Source organism: Acomys minous (genome assembly GCF_964271855.1).
Source record: "Acomys minous genome assembly, chromosome: 15".
In the NCBI taxonomy this organism is placed as follows: domain Eukaryota; kingdom Metazoa; phylum Chordata; class Mammalia; order Rodentia; family Muridae; genus Acomys; species Acomys minous.
Window position 1 is genome coordinate 10,405,264 of NC_140497.1, and position 27,280 is coordinate 10,432,543.

General features: G+C 41.4%; 1 protein-coding gene across 2 annotated transcripts in view; it reads right to left on the reverse strand.

Annotated features, from left to right (window-relative positions):
* The window catches only part of CSMD1 (CUB and Sushi multiple domains 1), a 1,521,983-nt gene that overhangs the window by 438,458 nt on the left and 1,056,245 nt on the right, over nucleotides 1-27,280 (reverse strand). For both annotated transcript variants that reach the window (XM_084758080.1, XM_084758079.1), the window contains exon 8: nucleotides 15,558-15,645. In XM_084758080.1, the coding sequence (XP_084614206.1) occupies nucleotides 15,558-15,645 (88 nt within the window). The remainder of the gene's footprint in view (nucleotides 1-15,557; nucleotides 15,646-27,280) is intronic.

Consider the following 27,280-nt stretch of genomic DNA (forward strand, 5'->3'; position numbering starts at 1 on the left):
CAGAGCCCTACATATTAAGCTGGCACTACTCTACACAGTAGACAAGAGACTGACAATCCACATTTAGGCCCAGTGGTAGAACTGGCTGCAGAAGGGCTGCTCTGGCTACAGCATTGCCTATCTGCTGTCTGTTGGCCCCTTGCTTGATTCCATTTCTACCTAATGGAGTTAGAATGCATGAAACTGCTATGCACTGATTTTTTTTTTTAGGAGATCCCACATGAAGTTGGTATCTCTGATCAGATTCTATTGTTTCAATACAAGCCCAAGCCCTTGTTGCTCCACAGGGTATCCTGGATGGTCAGTAGCTGTGAAGAGAAACACAGACTATTTTCTTTGTCAGCTCACATCCTTCCTTCACTATGGAGTCTTGTTGCCAAGAAAGAGGATTCCTTGATGAACTTCTTCAGCCCCGAGTGCAGTGTCGTACCTTGCATCTCTCATCAGTCTTTATCACTTTCCCTCTTTTAATCCAAGGAAATCAAATCTTCTTATTACAGCCTCTTCTCCATTTTATATTAACCCTACAGCATTCTTCAAAATAATATCTTAAATGAAATGACATATTTATCTAAGATGACCAAGTCAATCTGAGAAGAGGAGCAAAGTAGTTACAATTGGCCACAAGCAAACTGGGTCTATGGTTACTAAAGTCTCATCTTGTTGTTGGGTGCCTAGAAGCTGGCCCTAAATGTCACCAGGCTGACAGGCTTCTGGCTTATACACACCCTCTTCCTGTGCCATGCACTTTTGTTGTGGTGTATAGGGGGTGTCCTCCTTGCTTCTCATCATCAAGACAAGCCCTTATTATCACTTGTCACATTAGGACAGGATGCAAGGCCAGGAATCACTCAGCTTCTGGACCTCTCTCCCCTCTGCTGGGCCCCCTGTCACGTTTTGTATCCTTTAGGACCCAGCAACACATTGTCCTGGAAGATATCTCCCAAACTCTTCAAAACCACCATCTCCCACACAGTGGTCCCTTCCTCATTCTTTGAAGTTTCTTATTATTCAAGGCTGATGAGACTTAAGGACTCAGCTCATTTCTGTGGGAAAACTATTGAAGTATCTGGGGAGAAAGGGTACTTTGGCCCTTGGACCTCATCGCAGAAATGGCCAAATATGGTGACTTGCCTTTTCTCATTTTCTTTCTTTAGATAACAGAAAGACAAAGTAAATAAGTGTCACAGAAGATGACCATTGCTTGGATGCTGCATGTGTGTCTTTGCATAGGGGAGACTGTGTGTGCTATATCTAAGGTTTTTTGATATCCTGGGGTTATGGTAGCTCTAACTACATTTCCCATGGTGCTGTGGTCAGTACAGTCCAGCAAAAGTGCATTATTCTCCTTCTGTAGTTCTCTCTGAATGTGGTGGGGCACCCAAAACCTACACAGAGCAAAAACTCATAGACAGCACCACAGAATGGGCTGGATTCCTCCTCCCCAATATCATTGTCTCCGACTCCCCTACCTCCATGTCCCTGGACACCAGCCCTCTACCTCTTCCTGTACTCTATTGCTTTGGCATAGTCATGTGAGTAAGGACCATTTTCCCTTTGTCTGGCTCAAGCCTTAGTAACTTCCACAGGCATCCAAATTGTGAGTCCTGCCCCTATCTACAATGTGGTCCATCCCAGGAGAAAAATTGCTTCTTTTCTTTTAACTTTCATTAAAATCTGTCTAGAGCAAAATATCTAATGAGCTGATCTCTGCACTACAAGATATATCAGGAGCAGGTGGCTCACTGCCAGTTCACAAGGACAGCTTCCATTCAATAAAGCATGGGTCTTCATGCACAAGGGCTGGTCTCCAGCAGACACCATTAGTAATCCAAGAGAGTGTCACTTGTTATCATGAGGGCCTGGACACCTCAGGTGCTAGCATAAGAAGCCACATCACTGTTTATCATGGAGCACATGGTTAGCTCCAATTTCTTGCTGAACACTTATCAAAATTCCTATATATGAAGCAAGTTGGGAATCAAATACACAGACACACGCACACACACACAGAGAGGGGGGGTGGTGATGGAGAAAGAGAGAGAGAGAAGAGAGAGAGAGAGAGAGAGAGAGAGAGAGAGAGAGAGAGAGAGAGAGAGAGAGAGACCATATGAGGCATCTTATCTACAAATCTGCCAGATTAGCAGTTTTCTACCTTTCAAACCTCCTTTTCAGCCCTGCCATTCTCTTTCTCCTCTGCCTCCTTCTCACCTCTAGATAGAAAGCCTCCACAGCACCCCTAATACAATCCAGGAAGTAAGGCTACAGGAGTACATAATGCAATTCAAGAGTGACTTGGGCTCATTTATCTTCTATGAGGGCTAGTTAAATATAAAAGCCATCTAGCCCACTACATTTTCTTCTCTTTTATCACTAGGTAGAAATGCAGAAACAAGCCAGCATTCTTAGTAAGAGCCATGTGTAACACTCGTCTGGACAGTTGGCACTTGCATTGTGTCTAACTGCAGAGATCAAAACCATCAGAATAAGTCAGGCTATTTCCTGTGAAGCACAGATCAGTAACCACTAACTCTGCCATATTCCTTTTCAGTTTCTGGTAGAGGAAGAGAGGAAAACAGAATAAATAGTTAGTTCCTGAAGGGTTCTAAGAGGAAACTGAGGAGCAGAGAGAATGGCACCAACCAAATGCGTGGAAGGGTGATGTAACAATGGTCCAGACTTTTACACTGTAAAGTCAATACCTCTTTTGGGTATCCTAGAAGCTGACATCACATGTTTCCTCTGACCCCAAGGTCACCGGTGCTCCTGATTAGCATCATGCAAGTATTATAGACTCTTATTTTTATACAGAATATGAAAGAACAGCTAAGAGAGCCACATCTGACAAGTGACTCCTTGTTTTCTACTTCACCTTATTCTTTTCCATGAAGAACAAGAAACAGAGAGAGAATCTACTGTGCACTCTCATTCTGATGGTCCCCAGATCATGGTTTCTAACAATGACGGAGGAATCAAATATCTAGCTTTTCAGCTGTCTTTTGCATTTCAACGTTAACAGATTGATACATGATTAAATTATGGTCTATATCCCCCAAAGATATACACACAAAATAATACACTTCCACAAATGCCAAAAAGATATGAGAATCTCCTCACCCTTTGACCAGCCTTTGACAGATGAATTACATCTGAAACACTCGATGCACCCTTTATTAGAGATACAGAGACGTATCTGTCCTGCAAGGAGGACAACATGGCAATGGTACCTCGCTAAGCATCCCCTAAAGATGCACTGCCACTCTTCGGAGGAGCAGTAATCTTTGGCAAATGCTTTCCCAGAGCTTGTTTAGTTTCTTAGCAACCGCAAGTTCCCAGAAAGCTATATGCTCGCCTCCCAGGGAGCCCACGGAAATGTGTTGTGTCCTTCAATTATTTCCTAATCCTGGAGACATCTCGGAGCATGAAAGGGGCATTCTTGTTGCAGCCTTCAAAGCAGATTTTTAAGGCCTCCAAATGTCTGTACCAACCTGGTTCTGTTTGCACAGAGAATGAGGAGCCTGCATCCCTCTCTTCTCCGTTCCCACTATTTAACCAAGCAGCAAGGAAACCATTCGCTGACACAGACAGTGGCTGGAGCAACAAGACAATGCTCGAGTTTTGAAAAACAAGGACAGTAGCTTGACTGAGTGCTACTTCCAAACACCTAGCAAAGATGGATGGGAGAAAGATAGGTAACGTTCTTCCAAGCAGAGCCCAGTCTAGAGGTGAAGCATCCGGAGTTTCCTGCGCTTTATTAAGCTTTTAATATTGTCTTAACTCAGGCCTGTAAAGAACGTTTTTTACTAGTAAGTTGATTTTTTTTAACCGATAAAGATAACAGACTCTCTGGATTATCAATGCGCCTTAATGACAGTACAGCAGCATGCTTACCCTCTTGTTATTAAGACGAACAGTGCCTATGTAAATTATCTGTGTGTAGGTAGCATGTGTGCAGAGACTCATCTATGGATATCTGCACTGTAGGGCTCTCATGCAAAATGACAATGGTTCTGAAAAATTACCCATGTGCCAAAAGTCTGTATCCCTTATCAACAGTTATCACTGCTTCACTACATGTGAATATGTAACTTTTTAAAAAGCGAAAGTGAATGATTTAATAAGTAATTACCAAATATTCACTGCAAGCCCCATGCTGGGTTCCACACTGAGAAAGTGATAATAAATGACAAAGCTGTCCTCTTTATGGATGTTACACCCCTGTTAGGGGAGAGAAGCCTGCACCATGCTACTTAAAATGGTAAACAAAAGCATACATAGAATGGTCCATTTTAGTAAGGGCTAGGCTGGACCAGGAGAGTGCATGGATGGTAAACAAGAGGGATGAAGGGTCATTCTCAGGTAGCACAGATGGGCAGAGAGAGGCCTGAATGGCAGCTAAAGGATACAGGGCATGTATCACAGGGCCAGATATGAAAGCATCTCCTTTAGCTCTGTTGGGAGGGTGAGGAGGGAACAGCCACAGGAAGGCAGAGACACCAACAGGACAATCAGAATTTTTGAAGACCTTATGTAACTACTTTATCTTATCTATCTATAGAATGATATCTATCTGTTAAACCTAGGATGTATATTCTTGTGATAAAGATAGACTGGTAATTGACATGACCATGATTTGATCAACTAACAACTAACTTGTATTAATTACTTAATTATCCTAAGCAGCCTGCAATAGAATTTTCAAAGTATTGGAAGTAAATCTTGAATTATAATTGAGTTGTATGGGTATAATACTTCATATTAGAGTAGAAATATATGTAATGTGTGTGAAGAATAATTTTAAATATGAATTATATACCAATGTATCAATATTATACGTATTTTGTATCAATATACAAAATTCTACACCAGTGAATTAACTGAATATCGTATTTAAAGATGTTTTTATTATTTTAAAGATCCTGGCAAACCCAGCCTATCTCAAAGAAGATGTTGAGCATCAAAGTACCTCCTTATGAAGATGGCTTCAAATGTGGCAAACCAGGCACTGGGCAAAATGTCCTCATTTCTGCCACAGCCATAATTCTGCCTAAAAATGGACAAGCTTAGATGCAGCAGAGTCAATGGCCAAACTTTGCCAAGACAGGGTAAAGCAAGTCCTCAATAGTTCCTGCCTCACAAATATGTCTGTGAGATGTAAGATATATTGGGACAGAAGGCTGAAGATGATGCTCTCATTATAGAGAGTTTTGAGTGACTGTTCAGCCAGCAAACTGTCTCTGTTATCTTCTTATTTTGGAAACTGCTAACCTGCACTTCCTGTCTACTCAGATAATGAATTTTATTCCTTCTCAAGTCTCTGATGGGGTTGAAGACCAGATAGTTTAGTTTTACAATTCAGCTTGGTTATTTGGGGGTTAAGATGTTTTTAGGTCTTGATAGATGTTTTAAGTTGATAGAGATGAGATATGGTAGATATTGATTTACACTCAGAATTTTATATACACCAAGATAGGAAAGATGTTTTCTTCAAGATTGCCAAATACAAACAGCCAAAATACTATGAATGTAACATTTATATAATTCCTGATTGTTTCATGGTTCTTCTTGCTGTGGGTTGTTTATTGTATATATGTGTAATAATATAAATGTATATGTAAAAAAAGAAAAATAATAAAAAATAACGAAAAAATATTTGCCTGTGTGATCTGGCTCTGCCTGATAAGTACAACTGAATTTGTTCTTGTGAGGAGCTAAAATGGAAAGACATAAAAAGAATCAATAGACAGACAAATAGGAACAATGACAAAATTATGCCAGTTTATACAAAGCCAGGGCCCTAAGCTGGCTGCAGGGGCTCACACCTATAATGCCACTACTGAAGGGCTAAAATAGGAGGATCACAACAAGTCAAAGGCAAACCACCCAGAAATACACAAACAAGAAGGCTGTCTCAAGAACAAGCAAAACAAAAACTGAGCCCTGTTTATGTCCCTCCAGAATTCAGCCCATGAAAGGAGAACATAATGTCACACAGGCACCTTGGACAACACAATAATAAGACCATGGGGATTTGGGCTCACCACTTAGCTGCATTTCTCTTTACTCAAAAATAATTCTGCAATAGATTTAGTGGGAAATGGTGCTAGTTTAAAGAATACTGAACTCCTCCCTTGGCTAATAAACTCTATGGGTCCATTAAAGAGGTTCGGAGGGAGAGAACCCCATGGTAGTAACTCTAGACACCACCCTAGTATGCGTCATGGAGACGAGGATGCTTTCTGTGGACACGGAAGCTAGCAATATCTCACTGAGAGAGGAGCTAACTCGTGTTTCATTCTCGTGGGTCAAGTCAGTTTTTCTTTATGTGCCTCAGTTATGTGCCTCTCCTATCTGATGGCAACAGATCCCATCTGCTATCAGCACCTTCATAATGAACAGTTACAAAATAAAGTCAAGAATCCAAGGGGTTAAAACAGTGCTTATATATAGGAACAAAAATTATTAGCACAACGTCAATATGTTCCCAGCAGTAGTAAATAAAACATTTCACCTTTGGGTCATAACATTGCTTTGCCACTCTCCAAACTTTTTTTTTCAAATAGAGGTTATTTATTTTTTTTCTAAAACAGTCGTTAATCCATTCCCTGACCAGCAGTGGCTAACTAAATTGGCTTAACACAGTACTAATGAGGCTGTGATCACATATCCCTAGGGACAGGCCTGTTAGCATCAGTCTAATCCAATTCAACAGAAAATAAAAGTGTCTACCATGACTTGGGCACAGCAATAAGAGATAAAATCAATAAGGCCTGTCCCTTTCCCTTTGGGACCTCATGATTTAACAAGACGATAGCACACATGTAAGTGTCATGGGCATGCAGAGGCTGGGAAGACTGGCAGGGCAGGCAGCAGAGAGCCTGGGTGCCAGCGCTTTGAGACAGGGAGGAGCTAGCAGAGAAGGGAGGGAGGACAGGAGTCTGTACAGAGGTATGTTCCATTTTACCTAATGAACACCCATCCGAGGGAAAGCATGGTGAAATTTCCTAATTTTATTGCTCAGAAATCTTTGTCTGTCTCCTTGCAAGCTGGCTTCATTCTGCAAATGGCAAGAGCCATGGGTACAGGGGGCTGTGGGGAGTGGCAGACAGTCATGTTGCATAAGCAAACATGGGGTTCTGAAACTGAAGCAGGGAACAGAAACTGGAGGCAGAGTGGTGTCTATGCCAGGCTGTGAGCTTGGGGATCTGGCTCTAGGCAGCACAGACTGGTGTCCAGGGGAGCTCCCTCAGTTAAACCCAACGCAGGAGGGTGGGAAAGGGCTGCTGGAGCTGCTTAGCAGACATGGAATAAGAGTGTCTCATTCTGGCTTCATCCCTATTACCTATGATATCTTCTAAAATTTAGATTAGTAAGAATATACACAAAGAACCTGCCCCACCGTGCATGGGAACAAGAATTCCTGGCTCAGGTGGCAGTCACAGTAGCATGTGCTTTCAGTGCCCACTCCCTTCCAGTCCTAAGTGTGTTTATTGCTTGGGATACTGGGCTGACTGATGGTAGGTCTCCCTTTCTATCTGGCTGCTTTGTGAAACTCATATCCTGTAGTGCCCAGTGTTCCATCAAGGTAACTATGCCCTTTCTTGGGCATATAGTGACTATAGTAGTCACTATAGTCATCCTTGCTAGAAAGAACCAAGGTCAACAGAGACATGCCAGTCAGAATGACCCATCTTCAAGTCCTAGATAAGACATAACTTTGCCACAGCAATGCTTAACATTTAAAGACTTTATTTGTAAGGGCTGGGGATGTACCTTAGTGGTGGAGCACCTGCTTTGCCTGAGGCCCAAGGTACTATCAGTCTCTGCTATATGTGAAAAAGAAGGAAGGAAGGAAGGAGGGAAGGAAAGAAGGAAGAAGAGAGGGAGGGAGGAGGGAGGGAGGGAAGGAAAGAGGGAGAGAGGGAGAAAGAAAGAAAGTAGCAGTCACATATAATTCCCAGCCCTTGGGATGCTGAGGCAGGATATTAACTAAAAGTTCATGGCCAACCTGGGCTCTGTACTGGAATCCTGTCTCAAAAAAGACAAAACAGCAAAAATCAGGTTCTACCCTAGTGGCTGCATGGCAACTTGATTTACTCTGAAAGAACCTATTCACAGAGCCAGCATGGGTAGCTCGTGTATATCCCAGCCCTTCAGAGGCTGAGGCAGGGGAATTGTGACTTTGAGGCTGCCATTTTGGGTCTGACATCAAAACCTAGTCTTAAAGCAAGAATCAAACAAAGACATCAAAAACGAACAAAGATCTAACAACAAGAGCACCCAGGTGCCAAGGACATGGCTGTGATGGGGTGCTTGCCTAACACATGTGGGAGCTCTAAGTTCTGGACCACCACAGAGGAAAGAGAGGAGGGGGGCTAGAGCCGGGTATGGTGCAGTTGGTAGAGTGTTTTCTTAGGGGACATGAAGACCCAGGTCAAATTCCCAGTACTAAGAAGCATTCTCCTTCTAAAAGTGAAGATAATTGCACATCTGCCCATATGGTGAATTCTCCTCGGGATGGGAGCTAGACAGATAGTAGAGATCAGGATCTCTCCCCTACACAGCACCTTCTTTCCCACACTGGCACTTGAGTTTCCATCAACCTCATTCATAATTCCTCAGTTTTAATGAATACACTTTGCCTTTTAGACAGTGGTCAGTGGTAAGAGATTCTTTGGAAACCTTCCTCCCACAGACTTAATGCAAATAGGAAAGCTTTCTGTTAGGCTCCATTAACTTTGAATAATTTATTGATAACACTGGAATTAATATTTAGATTGCCTTAAGAAAAATACAAAGGTTTCCAAAGAAACAATAATAACTCAACAAAACCAAACGACAGATATTTTACCAACTTAATAAAGTGAGCCCTCTTCAAAGAAAAAGCAGACTTGAGTTACATATAATTAGAGTGCTGCTATAATTACGTCCAGCTCATCTTGACCACATCAGTCATTTATCTGGATTATATAATAGTCATTAATATTGATTATATGAATTTAGAAAGAACTGAACTGATTTCTACTAAAAGCAGTGCTCAAATTATGAAGAAAAGAAAAATATCCCTTTTCTGTTGTAAACATGAGCAGTGTGGTAAACCTACATACTGGCTGCCTTCACACTTCCATGCAACCAAGACTCAAGATATCCTTACGGGGCAGAGTGCATCAGACTGTGTGTGAGCACCTGGGTTTTCCAGTGACATAGAAAACAGATAGTGAGTATAATCAATACATGCAGGTCATGTGCATCTGATGCCTGTAGTCACTGTGCAACAACACCGGTACAGATGACCTTCAATTCAATCCCACCCAACTCCACTTACAATGGAACCATGCCTCTGAATAGCATCTTTTCACTCATGGGCTGTAGATATCCAGCTTGTGTGCCTAGGTATCTCTTTTCATGGTGTGACCCACTGATCCTTGAATAAAGACCCTTTCAGAGGATCTGTAAAATCAAAGTTCTTGTAAATCAACATAAAGACACAACAGGACCTTTCCATTGTGTTGCCAGATGGTGAATACAGCATGCAGGCAAGGACAGTGTGCCTTACATGGAAAAGGCCAGGGCCACCTAAGAACATCCTCTGTAAAGCAAGAATGGTTTTGGATTTTACTGAATATATCCTTTAAATCCACAGTGCCTCTCCAGTGCTGATTGGGATCTCAGAGTGTCAGTCATGAGGACAAAGGACATGTGTGATTGACACCTCAGCCAGCTGGTTGATTGTCTCTCCACTGAGAACCTATTTATCTGGATGACTGACAAACTGTGATTGATAAGATTATATTTTCTATGAGAAATTTTCATTAAAATATATCTTTAACTTTAAGGAAAACATTATGTTTTTGTTGCCAATGAGAAAGCAAAGCTGTCTAGTAATAATTGAGAAATTCTGAAGCCCTATCTACCACCATTAGTTTGACAGATTCTTAGTACTTGAAGATGCTTCTAAGGAGACATTTTAGTATTAACGAGTGTGATTTCAGAGTGAAAAATGTTACTACAAACTGGAACTGGGGACAGACGGTAGGTGGTGCAGCACTATGTGAGAATGCACAGCCCTCTATGTGAGTCTTAGCACTGGAAACTAAATGCTTTTTTTTTTTTTTTACAGAAAACAATACAATCTTTTCATGGTAACATGAGAAGAATGCCTAATAGGAACTAGCATAGTCTTATCAATAAGGTGGTATAAATAAATTGGCAAACGTATGTGTATAAGTGTTTTGCTTGCGTGTACATGCACCAGAGGGAGGGTTATATACATATGATAGAGAGCAACATAGTGAACTGTAGCAGAAGAGTGGGACCATGGCCTTAGCTCACAGACCTTGACTCTAAGAAACGAGACAAAAGAACACCAGACAAAGCCTTTGGTTCAAAGGGTGGTGTTGAGGAAATAAGAAGAATAAATGAAGAAAGGATGACCAAATCTATGAAACTGAAGCTAAAAACTTAAATAATAAATAAATAAATAAATAAATAAATAAATAAATAAATAACGTGAAAGCCAGCCTGTTGGAGGATCAGAAACAGTACTTGTCAGATTAACAAATCAAAACAGAAAATATGAACACAGGGAATTTGAGCTGCGATATCACTGTCAATGTAAAAGATTCAGAATCAACCCAGATACCCACACCTTGAAGAATGGATGGTAGAAATGTAGTATAGGGCCTGGAAATATGCCTCAGTGGTTAAGAGCACTAGATGCTCTTGAAGAAGTGATAGGTTCAGTTCCCAGCACCCACAGGGTAACTCTTCACCATCCACTATTTCAGTTCCAGAGGATCTGACACTCTTTTTCTGACTTCTGAACACAGCAGACATGCACGTTACACAAGTACATACATGCAAGCCAAATGCTCATACATATAAAATAAACAAGTCCAATAAGTTTAATATGGTGTATACACAGAGTAGAATTTTATGCAGCCATGAAGAAGAAAGGAATTATGAAGTCTGCAAAAAAGTGGATATCATTCAATATGATTACATTAAACAAGACAACCCAAACTCAGAAGTAAAAAATCTGAAGTGCTCTCTCTCTTTCTTTCTTTCTCTCTCTCTCTCTCTCTCTCTCTCTCTCTCTCTCTCTCTCTCTCTCTCTCTCTCTCTCTCCCCCCTCTCCCAAGAAAGAACCTGTAAAACTAGAAAGGTGAGAAAAAGAGGTTACCAAGAAGAAGGGTGACAGTAATATAAAACATGAAACATGAAAACAAAATCCCTGTGAGAGGAAGAGTACTACAGAGAGGTGTAGAAGAACAGATACAGATAACTAGATACATTTTAAACACTCAAGGTAAAAGTGTAGAAAGCACTATGGCACATTTTGTGTCAGTAATTTTGTCGGCTTGAATAAAAACTTAAAATCCTCTCAAAGACATCAACTATTAAAACATAACAGAAGGAGATGTGTATGTGAAGGAGATGTTGAGTCAGTAGGCTGAAGACTTCTCATACGAAAAGTCCTCTCCTGGTGGGTTCACTAGTGAATTTCCTCAGCATCTAAGGAAAACTCATTGCCAGCCATGTACAAGCATTTCTAGAATATTCTAGCAGAAAGATTTCCCAATTAATTTTATAAGATAAGCATTATGGTGACAATGCAACCAGAGTCCTTATAGCATTATACCTGATGAAGCTGTAAGGTGCATGTAAAGCTTCAGAAAATGAAATCTAAAAACGTGAGGCAGGGTAACACCAGGGGCTGCACATAGTCCATGTGCCTGCCTGGAATGCATGAGACCTTCTCTCCCTGCCTAACACTAGAAGAACAAAGGATGCTTTAAAAGTTTAATACATTTTATTAACTTTGTCACTGCCATATTAACTTTGTCACTGAATCTGAGATTGATACATTGAAGACATATCAACACATTATATTAATAACTTACGCGTGTAAACTAAGACCATCTCTGTAGATGTAGAAAATTGTTTTCAAAAATCTTATATCCACTTATGTTAAGAAATTCCAAGCAAGTACAAAATAGATCACTATATCCTCAACCTGATAAAGGTCATCATGAAAAACTTACAGCCGATATCACACTCTAAAATCAGAATTCCTTCCTCCTCAACTTAGGAAAAAAGAAGCCATAGATAGCTTCCGTTCTCAACCAACCTTGTAATAAGGTTCCAGGCTGCCTGTTCAGACAAGGCAAAGAAATACACAATTGGAAAGCAAAAGTTAAGTGTTTCCTCCTTGAAGAATTGTCTAGCAATAAACTCATATGAAATCTCAAAATAAGGGGAGGAGGTCCCCCTTAGTCATAAACCTAGGAGAGGGGAGTAGGGTGAAAGAAGGAGGGAAGGAGGAACAGGAGGATACAAGCAATGGGATAATAATTGAGTTGTAATCTGAATAAATGATTAAAATTAAAATAAAAAAAAAGAAATCTTAAAATAAAATCAAAGCACTCTTGAGATGTTTCTTTCCAGCCATTTACAAAGGGTTATTGACTTGGTTGTTGTATGCTTGGAGAACACAGAAACCCAGAGAAACTAAGATAATAAAAGAGAAGACTGTGATGTCTTCAGAGGCAGATTCAGTCAGCTTCCTACTACCTCGTGTTACCCAGTTAATATCACAACATAAAATAGTCCATCTTTGAAATTCCAACACATTAAAAGTTCAATGTCTTTTTTAAAACACAAACACTCCTAACTATGGCTCTTCTGATATGTGTGAGTGTGTGTGTGTGTGCGTGTGCGTGCGCGCGCATGTGTGCGTGTGCGTGTGCGTGTGCGTGTGTGTGTGTGTGTGTGTGTGTGTGTGTGCAAGCTACATACTTTCTTTGTCTAAGAGAGAAGAACCAGGGCTCAGTTACAATCTAATCCAACAACAACAAATCCAACAGCATAAAGAGCTCAAAGTAAAAGCATCTGGGACTCAGTGTTAATCTTCTGGGATCCAGAGAGCTTGGATCAGTTTGCTGCTCTCCATCCCTACCCTGCACAACAGACACAGCCTGTCTTGCAAGCTTAGGTTGACTTCACCATAAACTTGTCCTTGGGGTAGTCTCATGGTTCCATCCTTTCCCTTTTGCTAAACTCTCTATAGAAATGAAGGCTGTGCCTTTTTCAGTGGCCATTCTGGCCTCTAGTCAGTGAGGCACTGACCTTGCCACATAGTGCTAAGCCTCAGCTGTGCACCATGACACCTTCCTGCCTTTAAACCAGTACCATGTAGGATGTATCTGCCAAATTGCTGACTAATCACCCTCGGGACCACAGCTTTTTTTGTGCTAACCCTGAAGAAATACTACGGAGAAGATTTTTCCTCAATGATAGTGGCCTCTTATTATTCACAGGTATCTATCACCTTGGTGAAAAAAGGTTTCATCTCTACAGATTGTTAGTACAAAATATCATGTGAACATCTCTGACTTCACAGGCCTCAATCATCCTTGTCTCTAAGAACAGTCCTATATTCTGAGCTTCCCCTATAGCTTATTAAGCTCTGAGCATTCAATGCCCTTTCCAGGTCAAAGTCCAAAACCCTTTCACAGTATTCCATGTGCTGGTTAGTTTTATGCCAATTTGACACAAGCTAGAGTACCTGAAAGAGAAGGAACCTCAGCTGAGGAAATGTCTCCATAAGACTTGGCTGTAGGGTATTTTCTTACTTAGTGATTGATGGGGCAGGGCCCAGCCCATTATGGGTTAAACTATCCCTGGACTGGTGGAAGAAAGTATGCTGAGCAAGCCACGAGGAGCAAGCCAGTAGTTCCTGCCTACAGTTTCGTGCCCTGTTTGAGTGTCCTGATTTGCTCCAGTGGTGGACTATAATCTGAAAGTGTAAGCCAAATAAGCATTTTCCTCCCCAACTTGGTTTTTGCCATAGTTTCTCATTGCAGCAATAGAAACTTTAACTAAGAGAGTTCCCAAACAGTATGGTCAAGGCCAGCAAATCAAAATCCCACTTTTTCTGTACCAGTTCCCTTTCTGGTGCTGTTATAAAACACTGACAAAATTAGTGAGGGTGGGGGTCCGGGGTGGTGAGGAAAGGGTTGTTTGGCTTATAGGGTACATACAGTACACCATCATGGAGGTAAGGTGGAAGGGAAGGCATGTGAGGCAGGAACTAAAGCAGAAACCATGGAGGCAGTGCTACTTACTTGCTTGCCCCCCCCTTGGCTTGCTGAGCCTGCTTTCTTTTATAGCCTAGGACTACCAACCCTACTGATCTAGACCCACCCCCATCATTTATTGATGGAGAAAATGCCCACAGGCATGTAGGCAAAACTGATGGAAACAATTGTTCAATTGAGTTTCCTTCATCCCATTATGACTCTAACATGCCAAGTCAACAACAACCAACAACTAACAACCAACCAACCAACCAACCAACCATCCAACCAACCATTCAACCAACCATCAAACCTTTAAGCTATTAGTCAGAGCCTGGAGTTTAAAATGCAGCATTTGGTGCTCCCTCTGCTACAGCTGTGCTTTGTTTCTTTGGCTACAAAAGAACAGTGCTTGCAAATGCTGTGGGTCACTGTGGACTGTGTAGTTTAAATCCAATCCCACATGGTAAGGGTGAGAACTCAATACAGATGTGGTCTTTAGAGGTAGGAACTGGGAAGTGGTTTAAGTAAAGTGAGTCATAGGACAGACCAGAGATGGGATATTAAAGCAACAGCCTGCCTCATGGCCAGACTCTACAAGATGTTGTCCTTTGACCTTAGACTTCCCAGACTAGGATCTGAAGTAAAAACATGAAGAAGAAAGCTCATTTCTTCTACAACTCTATGTAACTGGTGACAGAAACTCTAATGATAGCATCAAGAGAAGCATCCTGTTTCCTCATCCTCTTTAATGGTCCTGTTGCTCGGCCAGGCTCACTGAACATCCATCCCCTTCCCTCTCCATGGCTAGCACAGCTTTCCAGCCCATGTTAGTAGCCTTAATTCCATCTATCTCTCAAATAAATGGGCAGCTTTTAAGGAAGGAAATCTTTCTTGTGCCCTTCACTCTTGATTTGCTTCAGATTACTCTTGTTTACTAGCCCCTCACTTAAGGTGACAAATGTTAGATTTCTGAACTAAGAGACGAGAAGAAATCCAAAGCCCTGGAATGTTTGTCATCACAGCTGCATCACGGTACAGGAACTGGAAAGGGGTCTCCAGGTCTTCCTAATTCTAAAATGATTGGTAGCATCTTGGTAGTAAATGGCACTGCAGGCCAGTAGAATTTGTCACCTTAAGAGTTTATTTGAGGCAATAATTATGTGTGTATAACAAAATTTCTGTGTTATTTATTTTTAAGCATTAGATTATCAAGGGACATGATTTTAAATATAAGAAAATCTAAAGACTACCTTTTCATATTCTTTCAGATTCAAAATTTTAGCCTAGCTTAGTTGCTGAAGCCATCAGTGTCAGGGTACTTGGAAATTATCAACATAATATGATTAGCGTTCTGAAAATACTGCAGCTTCTAATTAATGACAAGTTATATCATTCCATCAACAGGATAAGTGAGTTAAAAATGACAGTGCAGGCATAAGTGTTAGAAAATAACTCATTTTCTGTTTTGTTTCTTACCTGAAGTCAGAACCTGCTCTTCTGCCATTGTCTGGGATTCCCGGATCTGGACACATGTCAGAGACCAGAGCCACACCTCCCTGGGTCACTACAATAGAAAGAAACCTTGTCAGAAGGTTGTGCAGCCATTAGGAAAACACCCAGACAATTTATGCGAGACACACTCAGAGCTTCAGCGCTCCTGACTCAAAGTGAATTCTCTTATCCTGAAGACAGCTCAGCCACATTAAAGTGAAGCTTTGCTCTTGAAAATCAAAGACACTTTTGCCTGTGAAAGGACAGTGACACTCGTTGGTTTAGTTCTTTCCTCTATTGAAGAGGTGAAAATTTAATTAGAAGCTCATTTGTTCTTGATGATTGCCCTTGAGTTGGGTCAGTTTATAGGATTCGGGGAAAGGCCAGCGACTACGGAGAGGCAGCTTTGTCTACATCCCATGGATCACAGTGCAGGTGATAATCAGTACGATCTATAAAATGTATAGTTCAATAAATGATATTCAATTTTAAATGCTGAATGCACTCTACATTGCCAAGAGCCACCCTGTTGAGGGGGCTCACTAGGCATGTGGGCTGTCTAGGAGGTGATCTGGTGTTTGCAAGGTCTTATACCATGATGTACCCTGAAACTGCTTCCAGCCTCTAACATGCTGCCAGGAGCCATTGATTTGGGAAAGTCCAGGAGGCATGAGAGATCTCTGGAGGTGATCCGATATTTGCAAGGTCTGTATCGTGATGTGCCCCAGAATTGCTTCCAACCTCTGACTACCTTGTCAATTGTGCACTGCTACATCTCTCTGAAATCTGGCATTAGAGCCGGGCATGGTGGCGCATGCCTTTAATCCCAGCACCCAGGGAGGCAGAGGCAGGTGAATCACTGTGAGTCTAAGGCCAGCTTGGTCTACAAAGTGAGTCCAGGACAGCCAGGACTACATTCATGGCCAGCCCGGTCTACAAAGCGAGTCCAGGATAGCCAAGATTACACAGAGAAACCCTGTCTCGAAAAACCAAAAATAAATACATCTGGCATTGGTGTGAATTGTTATTTTCTGGGTACTGACCAGCTCTGATTGAGCAAACTTCCTAGAGGTTCTTATTGAAGATGTACTTTTTGTTATCCAGATGAATTAATCCCTGATTATGGAATTCCTGATTTGGCTCAATTAGTTTTAAAAGTTAAAGTTAGTTTATGGCTGCAATAAATACCTTTGTGGACCTCCAAATGCCTCACTAGGATAGCCTACCAGCAGATTTGTGGCTTCAGATAAGCCTCCACCGCAGATGGCACCACGAATCCTGGTATTTGACCATAAATATAGCCAACTTTGTTTAAACTCCATGTGAACCTATGTGGAATGAAGATACCTAGAGATGTCTGAATTTACTCTGTTTCTTAGAATGAAAGACAGACAAAATTATTGTCCTGAGCTCATAACAAACTAAGAGATAGCTGGATAATGTATAGTCAGGTCCGTCCTAACTGATAAGTTGTATACTCTTGTAAGTTTCTGACCCTATTAACCTTAGACCCTGTCAATCTTTGTCATTCTGAACTCACCATGAACTTATGTAATGGATATATAGATAAGAAATGTTTAGATTTAAAGCATGTAACCTGTTGTATTTTAGAATTCATCTGCTTTTGTGATTAATTGTACTGTTTTGACTATGAGGTAATTCCCTGTTCTCAGAAGTATAAGTATGGTCTTCTACAATAAACGAGGAAGGAGAGGAAGGAGAGAAAGAGAGAGAGAAGGAGAGCGAGAGAAAAGTTGAGGAGAAAAAATGAAGCAGCTCAACTTCAGTTGAAGTTAAGATGCCCGACTTCATTCACCTTTTCTCCTGATCCTCTTTTCTTGAATGTATGTGTGTGAGTGGTTTATTTTCTATCTCTCTCTTACTTCTTATTTCTCTATAGATTAGCAAATAAGTTAGCAGACTCAGAGCCATCAGCCTTCTATAGCTATCAAGCCTAAGTTTACACCAACTTATTGGAGATCTCCGTAAAGAGGCCTATCTACAGATCAAAGAGCCTCCTTTTACGACCCCGTGCAGTTTCTAGCCAGAAGCCACTTTTACAGCCTCAGCCATAGAAAAAAAGGTGGTCAGTTTAAGTTCTCCTCAGCCGCGATACAGCCAGTCCCTAGAGAAGAAACCTTGGGCTCTTTTTTCCCTTTCCTTCCTTTTTCTTCTTTCAATCCTGATCGGTTGCCTGAGCCATCAGCTCTGGCCACCCAAGAGATAAAGTGAACAAGAAGGGCACCCGCAATCCAACCCCAGAGAGAATCTACCCTGGACCCTCACCAGAGCACCAGCCGGGCATTAACACTACATTGAATTGAAACAGGAATGATCCCTTTGCACAGGTGTGCAGTTTCCCCTCTAAGGCTCAAGCCTCCTGCTGGGGTTCTAACACCACAGAAAAGTCTTTAATTACCATGTGTATCTTGGATAGAGTGGATGACACTTTACCATCCATCTCACCCTGTCTCACCCAATCAAGGAAATCCCCCGCAGAAATGTGTTTAACAGAGAGCTTGTGATCCAGTTCCATTTAATGGGACGTTGGGGTACACCCATGGGAATGTGTCTGAGAGAGATCCCTGTGTGATATAAGATCCCCTTTGTTCTGTGCTCTGGGTATCACAGTGCCTGGGCTTTGGTGTCATCAATCGCTGTAGCACAGGGTAGAAACAAAAGCAATGCATGGACAAAGACCAAGGGAACCCAGCACAAATGAAGGGTCCCTCAGTAGAGAAATGTGAGAAACACATGCAGAAACAGCCATGGGGCGAGAACTCTGTTTGCTGTGGATCCAGCCCCCAAGGAAAAGACAACATTTAAGGCACTTTCAGAAAAAACGAAGGCAAATGAATTCATTATAAATGGAATTGACCCTGACATTATTCCTGAGGGGAGCTATTGAAATTGAAATAAAACGACCTTAGATATAACTTCAAGCTATTGAAAATTAGCTTGCCCATAAGAGTACACACTCAAAAAACAGCACACACTCACACACACATGCACACACACATAAAAGCTGTATATATATGTATATATATATTTGTATATATATGAAAAATAATATCACCATTTTGATTTGTACCTTTGCTTTTTCGCTTTCTGTCCTATTTGAAAGACAGATACATGAAATAATTATAAATTTATGTTGATGGATATTATTATATAAAGATACAATTGACAAAATCAATAGCACGAAGTTAGAAGTAGAGCTGTAAGGATCAAAATTTTTGTATATAAGAAACACTAAATTGGTATTGATTTCAGATGATTTCATAATTTGGGGGTGTTATGTGTAATTCTTAGGTAACTACAAAGGAAAGAGCTAAAATATCAATCTAAGGAGAAAGGAACCAAAGTTTGTCAGCATAAAACAACAAAACTAAACAGAAATGAAGATAGAATAGCCTGCTTCCATCTCCTTGCCAACAAGGGGAAATGATGAAGTTTAGGGCACCAGAGTTCATGCCAGAGGCAGTCACTGTTCTCCCCACATCCATGGAATGCGAGCTGTCCATTGGCTGGATCTCAAGAGGGGGGTCTAGCTTTACTGCTTGCAATATCCTTGGTTGGTGCAACAGTTTGTTCAGCACCAGTCTCCCGGGTCCAGATCCACTGTCCTTGATTGTCTCCTTGTGGGGCTCCTGAACCCTCTGGGTCCTTCCACCCTGCACCCCATTCTTCCATACCACTCTCCCATGGTGGAGGAGGAAGGCCCCTTCTGTCAGAGGTCATGGTAAAGAGAATAGGGTAATAGAAGGAGGGAGGGTGGGAATGGGAAGATACAAGTGAGGGGATAATAATCGGGATGTAATCTGAATAAAGTATGATTAAAAAATAGAAAAGAAATGAAGGAAAGAAAAAAAGAACAGAAATCAGGTAGGACAGCTGTCCTCCTTGAGGTGCTCATTTTAGATCCAGGTGGATGCCACGTCCATGTAGAAGCTGAGTGAAGGCCACCCAGACAAGGGGCTGAAACCAGAACACCTAGTCCTTCATGGGACAACTGTATTTGGATGTGAGTGATGGGAAGTGATGTTTTGGTCAAATCCCAGTACAACTGGTAGACTTGGGAACGGTGTCCATGTAAGGCTGCAACCACACAGCTGCAACCAGGCAAATCTATGGAGACAGTCAGGAAGGGAGCCACCAACAAGCACAGAAAAAGCAGCCTCAAAGAAAGCCAGATCTGCTGATTCTCCACACAGCCCACCTGGAGAGCTGTGGAAAACACATTCTTCTGTGGCCTAAGCAAGAGCCCACAGTGCTGCGCCATAGCGCTTTGCTGAACTCTGAGGGCAGAAGACGCAGACAAGGAAAATAGGGTTGCGTGTGGCAAAGCGTAACACATATGGGGAGAGGTGGGAGGTAAACTATAGGCAATTGAAGCAGACACAGATGTTTGCTGTTGTGATAAAATGACAATATGCAGGACATATTCAGGGTATGACCGAGCCAACAGCAAGCCCTACACCCCTGCTCTCCATGCTGCAAAGGAGTAGTGCCTCTCAAACCGAAGAAGGGTTATAAGGAGATGTGGGGGTCACCCTACTTCAATCAGGGACCCCAGAGCCTCAGAGAATTAGTGTCGAAAGTAAGGACTTAACCACGTAAATACCATCCAGCTCTAATTTTCTTAGGCCGTATCTTCCCAAGCCTCATAGGACACATCCCATAGATGTCAATAAATATGGAAAACTCCAGTCAAAACAGTTAAGACACAAAACTGAAAATGCCGTGTAGAAGACCTCATACACATTTTTATTAAACTCGTACACATTTTATAAAACTGAAGCCAAGCTTGCAAACGATGATCAGTTATAAATGAGAGCATTTGCACAAACTCTGACTAGATTTGGGGTTTAAAATGAAGAGATTGTGACAATATAGATATTTATTTGTTGAGTCAGTGTTTGGGGAGGTGTATGTGTGCGCAGAGGTGCACGGGCACCTGTGGGTGCATTTGTGTGGACATTGGAGGACAACTTCTAGCACAATCCTTCTTGACTCCAGTTACTGCCCTTTTCTCTCTGACAGTGCCTCTCGCTAGCATGGGATTTGCCAAGTAGGTTTTCTAAATGGCCAGAGAGATTCAGAAATCTGCATTTACCCCCACTGAGACTACAAGCAAACACTACCATGTCTAACTTTTTTTAGTGTGTGTTCTGGAGGATTTAAATGTTAAAGTACGTAGGTACTCCTAAATGTAAGGCAAGTATTCCACTGATGGAGCCAGGTCTCCAGCCTGCTGCACATATTTTAGATGACTTTCCTGTATCTCGTTGATACACAGAATGTCATTAGCTGGATCCAAATACCTGTGAAGTATGTAGCAGGGCTTGACGCACTTCTACATCAAGCGTCCTGCCCTTGTGAATGGCAGTTAAAATCAACATTAAGTTTATCTGTAACAAACTACAAAGTTGGAGCAGGGGCCCACGGAAGGAGCTACCTGGGATGCCACTATTTAGCTACCTGCTTCCATGACAAGGGAGGATAGAGATGAGCTTATAAAGATGAGGCTTATGCTAACGAAATAATAAATAATTAAAATAATAATTATGACAGTGGCAATGCAAAAAGTTAACAAGTAATACTGTGAGAATCTTCAGGTGCCATCTGCATATGGCTTGGCCTCTACTCCACAGGATGACTCCATAAGACTTTCCAATTGCAACCCTCTTGACAGACGCAAACTAACAGAATCTTGACATCACTGATCCTCATTCTAGTTTCCCTGCTGTTGCCATGATACAGGACTCTGACCAAAAGTGTCTGCAGAAGGGAAGAGTTTATTTGGCTTACACTTCCAGGTGGCAGTCCATGACTGAGGGAAGTTGAGGCAGGAACTCAAGGCAGGAATCTGGGGGCAGGGCTTCTTGCTATACCATGTAGTGTGAACACAATCAGGAGGAGTTCATTAAGCCAAGGAACACAGGAGAGCCAATGGTGGATGCTCCGTGCTGGCTTACTTGCTCAATCATGTTTTGCTAGTTTTTTTATACAACCCAACAAAATGGTGCCTATCACAGTGGGCTTGTCCCTTCTTTGTCAATTATCAATAAATACACCCCCCCACTCACCCACAGGTCAATAATCTCTAGGCAATTCCTTGACTGAGTAACTCTAGGCTGTGTAGACCCTATAGTCAAAGCTAACCAGGATAAACCTGAGCCTAAGTTCCAGACTGAGCACACTGGAGTGATATAGGGGGATTTAACTGTTAAAGCAGTTTGCAAACTAAAATGAAGCTATTCATGAAAAATTACCTTTCTTCAATAATCACATTTCTCTTATATAAATTATAATAATCATAAAATGACACTGAGAGTTTTAAAAAAGAGAGAGAGTAGAATGGTGTGGTCATCTCATTTCCAACCAAAGAGTTTCCTGGGATTCCTTTCAGCTCTGTGCATACAGTTTCCTTTCATTTAAAACATCAGATTCAAGGGAGATATGCACAGGGCACAATCTTCTTGTACGTGAGCAGTGTTTGGTGGAAACCAAGGGCTGAGGCTTCCTGCAGGGCATCCTTCCAAGTTGAAATTTCATTTATCATTGGTACAAATAAATTGGTACAAATAAATGAGATATTCTCATAAGTGTTTGGTCATGGTGAACTTTGTGGCTTATTATTATTCCTTGTTTTTAACCACTGACCCTCTTTTCTTTAGTGGCTTTCAGATGTATTTCTGCTGCATCAACTCTGGGACAAACTAACCATTTAAAACCTTTGGGGAGGTGACACAATCAAGAATGTCACACAAAACATATTCTGGTTCAGATTTCCTAGCAGTTATGTCCCCCACTCCGTCCCTGCCCTTTTGATGAGTGATAGTCTATCCCCTGATGTGTGTCAGGGGAGCAGCACAGATCACAGACTTCTCAGTTTGAAATAAATAAACGTAGGCATTTTTTTCCTTAGGCAACAGGAGGCCTTGTCTTTCCTCAACCAACAGGAAATACACTAATGAATAATGAATGCCTTGCCCTTCCTTAGGACTTTGAGGAATTCTATCTCAACAGAGGGATCTTCAGGTGGCTTCCTCTTGACTCAATCCTGTGATCAATTTGGTGGCAGCACAACTGTGGCACAGTGATGTTTCTTAGAGTTTGTAAGGAATGAGAGCACAGGACCATAGGAGGCATCGTGCTCTCCTTTGTTTCTGAGGAACATTTGCCATCTGTGGCAGGGCTTAGTTTTTAATCTACTGGTACTCAACAAATGCTTACTACCTCCGCAGAAACGAGCACACTAAAAACTATGGGCATTTGATGAAGAATATGTATTAGTGCCGGTCAGATCGAAGGGGTAGTTACACAGAAATAAGTGATCTCAAACACACCACTTTTCTGGTATCGTTAAGTATTTCTTATTGACAGATCTCCAGTCAGACCTATAGAGCTTGATGTCGTGTGAGAGTCAAGAGCTGAGTCTTCCAAACACCTAAATTATCTAACCGAATATGTTAATGCAGTATTTATTAAATACACTATGCCAATAAATGTCTTTATGCTGATTTTATATCCAAAAACTTTCCATGTTTTCTCGTATCAAATTCAGCAGCTATGTACTTCAAATAGTGTGTCAGTTTATGGTGGTTTATTAATTTAAAATATGTTTTATATTTTAGTGTTATTCCACAACTGCATTATTGAGAGGCACAAAAGAAAATGATTGAGTTCTAATGACATAACAAAGAGAGACTGCTTGGCCCACACTCAGAACTCTTGCTCTTTCTCACATAATTGCCCCCTGGTTCTGTTTAGCTGTAAGAGTCAGAGGCAAGCTGGGTACTTGATAAATGCCATCATAGTAATAGTTAACCTTCCTGCTGACAAATCACTCTGGCAGGAATTTCCCAAAGAGACATATTTCCCTTATGTAGCTTCAAATTAAACCACAGTGTTTCTTTAGTTGTTCAAGGAAAATGAGAAAATAAGCACAATCAAATATAAAATCCCCGTAAGCTTAACGCAATTAACACCAGGGAAACATTTCACAGGAGCCTTGAGAGTGACCTGCCAACAGCCTCTCCAGGCCAGTGCCACCCTCTGAAGAATGTGTTTCAGGACCTGGAGACAGCCTGCACCTTGCACTGACCTTTGTGAGCAGGTCACACCCACAAGGAGAGTACAGGGGACGGACACAGCCAAGGGGCATAGCCTGCCCTTTCCCTCCAGTCTCTTTGGACACTTACAACTCAGATTTCAGGATTCAGAAAGATTTGCAGAACTTGTCCAAAGAGACCCTATGGGTTGGTCCCTAGGCAGAAATAGAGGAAAAAGACTTGAACTCAATGTATAATTGATTTGGGAATCTATATGTGTATTTGTGTCCATGTGTGTATATGCACATGTGTGTGCACATATGCATGCATACATATTTGATTTTGTGTTATCTAAAGATAAATATGCAACTTTATAATAGATACCATGGAACTTAAATGCATATGTGATAAATGCTTCAGGCACACATGTAAATATATAACAATGTAATATATATATATATATATAAAATTTAAATAAATACATATTTAATCCACCAATTTAAACTCTGTGAATTTAAATGTTATATGTTTAATACATCATATCAAATATATTGTGATTAAATCTGAAACCTTCCATTTGTCAATTTTTAAAATTATTATTAGGATTTTGGAATTTCTTTTATGTATATAAGTCTTTTGCCTGCATGTATGTAAATGTACCATGTGTGCCTAGTGCCACTGCAAGCCAGAAGATGGTGCCAGATTCTCTGGATATGGAGTTACACAAGGCTGTGACCTACTGTGAAGGTGCTGGGAACTAAACTTGGGCACTCTGCAAGAGTACCTAGTGATCTTACCCACTGAGCAGTCTCTCCAGCTCTTATTGTTATTATGTATAGTGTGTGTGTGTGTGTGTGTGTGTGTGTGTGTGTGTGTGTGTGTGTGTGTGTGCCATGTGCATGTAGGTACTAGTAGAAGCCAGAAGAGAGTATGGGATTTCCCAGAGCTAAAGGTTGTAAGTGGTTGAGAGCCACTCAATATGGGTGCTTAGATTAAAAGAACTCAAGGGCTTTGAGAAGCAGAAGACATTCTGAACTGTAGAAACATCTCTCCAGCCCCAATTCATTAATTTTTTTAAAAATAGTAAATACAATTTTATGTATCAGAAGTACTCACAGCCATTTTTATAGTAATATGCAAGTGATTTTAAAATATTTTATTTAATATCATTGCAATGAATATACTAAAGGATATATATATTCTATCACTTTTATATGTCATGCATATAACTAAGAAAACCTCTAAGACAAAAATGGCTATAAGAGAAACAAAATGACTTCACATACCTGTGCAAACATTCAAATATGTTAATATCAATATCATTAGGTGTCACGTGACATAGGTTCTTGTAAAGTACTTTCATTTCAAAATTTGTAATGTTAATTCAACATAGTATAAAATATAAAATGAAGTTAGAACTTTTTTGTTCATTTTAATCAGGTTAAATTACCTGAGAATTTTTGTAATAGAAGTTAAACAGTGCAATTAGAATATCAACAAATTTATTCACTTTGCTTACTCTAAAACCTCATTACTTCTATTTTTAGCTTTTCATTGCTTCCATGTGAGTTTCACATCATGTACCTCAGGCCCGCTCAGCTCATCTTCCCATCCCTCATTTCTGCCCTCTGACCTTGTGACCTCACCAACCCACAAATAAAACACACACAAATAAATCACAGCAACAACAAAAAACAAAGCATACAAATCATCTCATTGTGGAAGCTGTAGTGTGTCACAATGTGTCTGACAGCATATCCCTCTATCCACATGTCTTTACTTGCAAATGTTCATTGCAAGGAGTCATCAGTCTGGCCTGAAATCTCTGACTTTTGTGACACTATGAATATTGTATCCTCACAGGGGCTCCTCTGGGGCATCCCATTGCTGCATGTGTCATGGAGATCCTGCAGCTTTGGATCAGCAGGACTGGCCCTTTCACATATCCCAAGTATTCACAAATTATACAGATTTTAGGGTGGGCCAAATCAGAGCCTTGAATCTGGGCCTAGATGGCAGCTGAGCTGGTCAGCATGCCCTCTCCCTTACAGGCACCACCAGGGCAAGCTCTCCAGCACTGCTCTGGCTAGGCCACCCAAAGCTGCCATCTGCAGGAGTTAGGGTCAGCTCTCCTGCTCCCATGCCGTCCAAGACAGCTCATTGGCACCCACACCTCCAGGGACAGCTAGCTCCACTGTGCTGCCCAGACAAGGTGCTGGCCCACTCTCCCAAGTGTTGCAGCCTATGAGGGGTTGGGCCAGCTCTCCCGCTCTTGCACCCTTGTGGCTGGCTCACCTGTGCCTTTACCATCAGGGCCAGCTCCACTGTGTTGCCCAGGTGAGGTGGAGGTGCAGAGCCTGCTCTTCAAAGTAATACAGCTAATGAGAAGGCAGGATTAGCTCTCCTGTTCTCCTAACCCCAGGGCCAGCTCTCCAGGCTACTCCTGTGCTTTTTGCTCTCAGGGCTGACTCACCTACATCTCCTTATCCAAAGACAGGCCTACTGTATTGTCCATGTGAGGTACAGAGGCTACTATCCCAAGTGCTGCAGCTGGTGAGGGGCAGGAAGAACTTTCCTACTCTCAAGATCCTGGAGTCAGCTCACCCAAGTACCTCAGGTGGCAAGGGGTGAGGGGCCAGAGGTCGTCACTTCCCAGTCCAGGCCACCTCATGTCAGAGGAGTGACAGGGACAAAGACAGCATGGTATGACACGTGAGAGATGCAGTAATTATCACACACAAACATGACATCATAATATATGCACAATATTGTGGTCACCAATTATAAGCAATTAATTTCTATTTCCTTACAGAGGTATAGCATACCACTTCTAGTTCTGAAACCATAGAGATTCAAGTTAACCAAGAAGAAACTTAAAAATATGTAGGTTATTGAAGGTCACCTAAGGTCACTGAAAGTCACATATGGTCCCGCTGTGTCGCTGTGTCATTTATTCACTTGGCCCTAAATAAATACAATAGATTGCCTTTGCTGTGCTCCTAATCAGCAAATTCTATACAGGTAAATGCAGGAAAACAATTTAATACTCTCATCTGCCTGTTCCAAAAATATGTAAAATTTTCTGTAAAAACCACAAGGTACTAACATTAAATGCAGTGGTGAGACCTTTGAACATGGCCCAAGGATGACCAGCACATTCATATGTGCCCAATCCACACAAACTTCGGTTTCTGAATAATTTTTTCCTGCTTAATAAATGAGGAAAGAGAAATGACTCAACACATTCTGCTCAGTTAATTAAGGGCATGGGGGTTGGATTTCAAAGCTCATTTTTTTTTCTACATTAACCTATTTTCCCTCCAAAGAGATCTCCCAAGGAAAAGCATATGTTTAGTGACGACACCAAAGTGGCATGAGCAGCCCCTCCCACCCTTCACTCCTCACTGGAAAGATGCTCAGTAGACTACAGATGCCCAGAGTCAAAGATTCTACCTGTCAGTATGGTAATACATATATATTGAAATGAAATATATACTACTATAACTTTTTAATAAAACAGGGGTAGTCAAAGCCTGAAAATACATAGGATTGCTGTCTGGGTACAGCATGAGTCACATTTGGGGGTCACCATGACTTTGTAGCTATAGTACCCCAGAGAGACACAAAGGAACCCTAATGCCCTCCTCTTCC